Genomic DNA, 4,652 nt, shown 5'->3' with positions numbered 1-4,652 from the left:
ATAATAATAATAATATATATAGCTTACCCATGTTTACGCACTCACTCACACACACGCACACACACACAGTTGCAACATCAGCAGACAGACACCTGCCCATCTCAACGCCTGAGAAGAAGTTGCTTTGCATAACATCAGAAACACACGTGTTGTGTTCCTGTGTTAGCTCGTGTGCAACCTGGCTGGCATTCTCAAACGAAAAGACTACTGCCTTGTATAGGATCAAGATGGTTAGTGTTGGATTGTGTGTGTGTGTGTGTGTGTGTGTTTGTGTGTGCGTATGTGTGATTGTATCTTTGCTAGGATCATGATGGTTTGTGGGGTGTGTGTGTGTGTGTATTTGTATCTTTGATAGGATCAAGGTGGTTAAATGGTTTGTGGGGTTTGGATTGTGTGTGTGTGAGTGAGTGTTTGTTTGTACCTTTGCCTGTGTGTTTGTTTATGATGTAGTTTTGAGGTAGTTCTAAAATGAAATTTTATGAAATTTTAGAACCTTGATAAAAATGATCATGAATAACAATAATAAGGACGACGATGTTGATAATAATGATCGTTTATTTGTCCTCACAGAAGCATCTGGACTCAGACAAGCCACTAGTCAGAGCCACAGCCACCGAGTGTCTATCGACCTTCACCTCGACACCGTCAACCCACCTCGCAATCGGCGGGTCCTCTGTCGTTGCATCCCTGTCAAAGTTCAATGTCGTAACCTTCCTTGACCTTTGCAAGGTCAAAGAGGGTAAGAATGAATCCTCTGTCCTGTCTACGTGTCAGCTGTCTGGTATGTGTGTGGTTTCGTTTGTTGGTGCCATCATCTCGGTCGTCACCATCAGTTTTATTATTTCATGTTTAACTGTTGCCACCATCTGATGCATCGTTACTATCTCGTGCACCATCATCATCCTCATTTACCATTCCCACCATAAGTTACAATTTTGAAAGTCTCGCTTGTAAATCTCTAAATTATCTTTCAATAGTTTTCTGACCATTCAATTAACGAGTAATTCAATCAATCAATCGCCTGATTATTCAACCAATCAATCAGTCAATCAGTCGCTTAATTAGTTGGCCCATTGATCTCCGGATTTACGACTGGTTTACGACTCACCAGATTTCTTGTTTGCTGACATGGCAATCATTCACTCTTAGTCGAAAATCTCTCTTTAATGTTTTTAATGAGTCAATCAAGGTAGCAACTAGTCAGCCAGCTACTTTCGTTCAGCTAATCAGCTAATTTCAATCAATCAATCAGAGTTCTCAAGTGTACAGGACTTCAAGTTCAACAGCAGCAACAGACATCTTGCAGTTGCTTGTGTTAAGTTTGGAGTGTATGTCATTGATGTGCATACTTCTCAGGTTGGTTGGTTGGATGGTTAGATGGATGGTTGGTTGATTGGTTGGTTGGATGACTGAATGGTTGGTTAGTTGGTTGGATGGCTGGTTGGTTGGTTGGTTGACTGGTTGAATGGTTGGTTTTGGTTGTTTGGATGGTTGAATGGTTGATTGATTAATTCATCCATTGATAGCAACACCAACAACAACATAAACAAAACACTCATCTATATAACACATCACATAAAAATGTACCAACACACCAACCTTAGATACTACACCAGCTCCCCTGGAATGAAAGATCGTGCATAAACCTCGACTATCACCCAGCCAACCCTCACCTCATCCTTCTGACGTACAGCGACGGCCGTGTTAGTAATGATGATGGGAGCAATCACCACAATCGCCATATCAGTCTTAATCACCATATCAGTCCCATTTTTAACTACCTTATATCTTGACCTACTTGATCAGCAAGCATCACCTTGTCACTTAACCATCACATTATTTAATCATTGTTGAATAACCATCAATTACGTCATAGCCACGTGGTCACGTGATCATTATAACCACGTCATCATCATAATCACGTCATCATCATCAACAACAACATCCAATCAGATTTCAGAGTTTGACGTTAGCCTGGGTTCGCTCACACCAATCAGCAAGTCCTGGAGCAACAAACACCATCAAAACTTCGTCGACCACCTCAACAAAAAACTCAAATCTTCTAGAATTTCGAGATTTTTTTACGACATCACAAGTTATGATGGTGATGGTGGTAGTGGTGGGGGTAGAATCGTGGGGCAGCACACTTCAGGGTTCAGTGTGATTCAGTGGGGGAAGGTGAGATGGTGTTTGCCTGTTTGTTCATTTGTTTGTTCGTTCGTTTGGTTTTTCTTTTACAAACATTCATTTGTTGTTTTCTCTTGTTCTTGGTTTATATGTTCTGTATATTTATACATTTGTTTGTTCATAATTTTATGCTGTTCATGTTTTGTGTTTGTTCCTGTTTGTTGCTTTAGTGTTGTATGTTCGTTCACCTTTGTTCGCGCGTCAATTTACTTCTGTTCATATGTTAGTTTTAAAGTGCTAACAAATATCTTTTGGATTCCATCCACGTTTATGTTTTAGCTGGTAGATGGGAAGAAGGCTGTTAGTTGGGATCTCTTCGAGTTCTATAATACACATGTAAGTTTTTGTTATGTGTGCTTCAATCAATTAAAAAAACCAACCAATCAATCAACCAATAAACTAACCAATTAATCAACTAACCAACAATCAATCGACTAAACGATCAACTAACCAATTAATGAATTATCTAGCCGATCAATTAATTAATTAATTAATCATTTAAGCTTCCAGTTGTCAGTCAAACGTTTTTTTACCATTTTTCATTTCCGTTTTCGAACATTAATTATATCAGTTGCAATAGTAGTTGTTGTTGAAAATATTTGTGAAACGAAAGTTAGCATTAGTAGTGCTTCTAACAGTAGTAGTTACTTTTATTTTACCTCGTTTAACGCTACAAAAATGAAACCACAATAAATGCACCTTTTCAGAACCTTCACCACGTCGACGTCATGAACGACAATTCATTGGTCCTCGTGGAACAGACAGACATTGATCTAATCTTGCAGTACGCACCTCCCTTAAAGAAACCTAAGCTATTTGGAGTTTAAATAGCTTAAAATAAAGAAGCTGCCGGATTTCTTGTTCTTCAATTGATGTGTGTGCGTGTGTTGTGTGTGCGTGTGTAAATATGTATGCATGTGATTTACAGTGTGTGTTTGTTCAAGATGTTAATTGACGTTCGTTATATACATTTGGATTCATGTTTGTGTGTGTGTATATATATATATATATATATGTGTGTGTGTGTGTGTGTGTGTTTGTGTGTATCGGTGTGTGTTTACGTGCTTGTAATGTTAGATAATGATACTAATCAACTTTTTTAATTTTACAGTTGGTTAGAATTGTTTTTGTTGTAATAAAAATTGATAAATTATGTGAAATGTTTTACTTTTGTTGGTTTTGACACGTGCATTATTAAGACTAGGTCATGTAGTCAATATTACATACATATACACGCACACGCACACATATATGTATATATGTGTGTGTAAAAAATAAAAGAAAATTCTTTAATTGTTTTTTAAAGAATTTAAAAGACAACTAAAGGCATAACTTTTTTTATTATGGATCAATTCTTTTCATTCTTGCTATTTTGATATCAATATTGGTTATAATTTGATAGCGTTTGTGAAAACTGCTATAACGAACGCTTTATTAAGTTTTTTCTTAATAATAATAATATGTATACTTATGCCTACCTACATCATCATTATTAATGAGGCAATCAAAGGTCGGATATAATAATTTTTCAAGGCAGTCTGCAAAAGTGCACTTGAAGATAGAGAAATGAGATCCCTAGAGCAAGAATTAAAAAAAAGTTTCAGTGATGTAACGGTAGGCACTGCTACAGATTTTCATCTTCAATCGTCATTATCCTCTCCTTTTCATATACAATTGGCAATCCATTTAACTAGAATAAATATAACGGCCTTCGCTCACTTTTAACGGTCGAACAAGGAGCTTACTTCCGGAGGAGATTCGGAGGGTGATTTTTTATCGCTTGAGTTAAAAGTTACGACCGTATATTTACTAATTTCGGAATATTACTTTAATTTTAATATTAATTTGATTTTTTTTTATTTTAATTTTTTTAATTGTTATAAATGTGGTAATTAGTTACTTTTATTTGGTAAAAAATTAAAAAAATAAAATCGACATTACCGAAAATAATTAAAAGTTGAAAAAATTGATGTTCTTTGCATATCCCTGCTTCAACCCTTAAGAAAGTGTTCTAAATTGATAAATAGGACTCCCTTGTGCCAAACTACATTCGCATCATTAATTTGTATGAAAATGCAGCACCTTCCAGCCATACATCAAAATGTTTCAAACATAATTATAACTTCTCACCGTTGAACCATGAACATAAATTGTTCAATGTGACTTTAATTCAGACCTTGGACTTGTGTGATAAATTTTAAATTAAAATTTTGATAACTTATTTTAGGTAACTGCATTAAAGTTGGACTTTGATGGTTCTTCTTCATCTTCAACGTCCACATTGGTTTTTAAATTTTCCAAACTATGTAAGCGGCTCATATAAGGGGATTTGTACTTTTTGAATAGTTGAATAAATCGTCCCCATTCAATTTTATACATAAAATTAATTGTTTTATTACAGAAAAACTAGGAATGAAAAAATATATTTACTTGGCGTTTTTGTTGGTGGGTGCCTTTGCAATCCA

The 4,652-nt window shown here is 35.7% G+C and overlaps 1 protein-coding gene across 1 annotated transcript in view; it reads left to right on the top strand.

The window, feature by feature from the left end:
- HELRODRAFT_193196 (hypothetical protein) overlaps positions 1-3,347 on the top strand; it is a 7,950-nt gene extending 4,603 nt beyond the window's left edge. The window contains exons 8-14 of the mRNA XM_009025978.1: positions 70-230; positions 571-729; positions 1,605-1,703; positions 1,954-2,178; positions 2,467-2,523; positions 2,895-3,196; positions 3,227-3,347. Coding sequence (XP_009024226.1) covers positions 70-230; positions 571-729; positions 1,605-1,703; positions 1,954-2,178; positions 2,467-2,523; positions 2,895-3,014 — 821 coding nt within the window. The 3' untranslated portion in view covers positions 3,015-3,196; positions 3,227-3,347. The remainder of the gene's footprint in view (positions 1-69; positions 231-570; positions 730-1,604; positions 1,704-1,953; positions 2,179-2,466; positions 2,524-2,894; positions 3,197-3,226) is intronic.
- The last annotated feature ends 1,305 nt before the right edge of the window (positions 3,348-4,652 follow it).

The sequence above is a fragment of the Helobdella robusta genome, assembly GCF_000326865.2.
Source record: "Helobdella robusta unplaced genomic scaffold HELROscaffold_44, whole genome shotgun sequence".
In the NCBI taxonomy this organism is placed as follows: domain Eukaryota; kingdom Metazoa; phylum Annelida; class Clitellata; order Rhynchobdellida; family Glossiphoniidae; genus Helobdella; species Helobdella robusta.
Note: the sequence above shows the minus strand (reverse complement) of the source record. Positions and strands in the feature narration are given on the sequence as shown.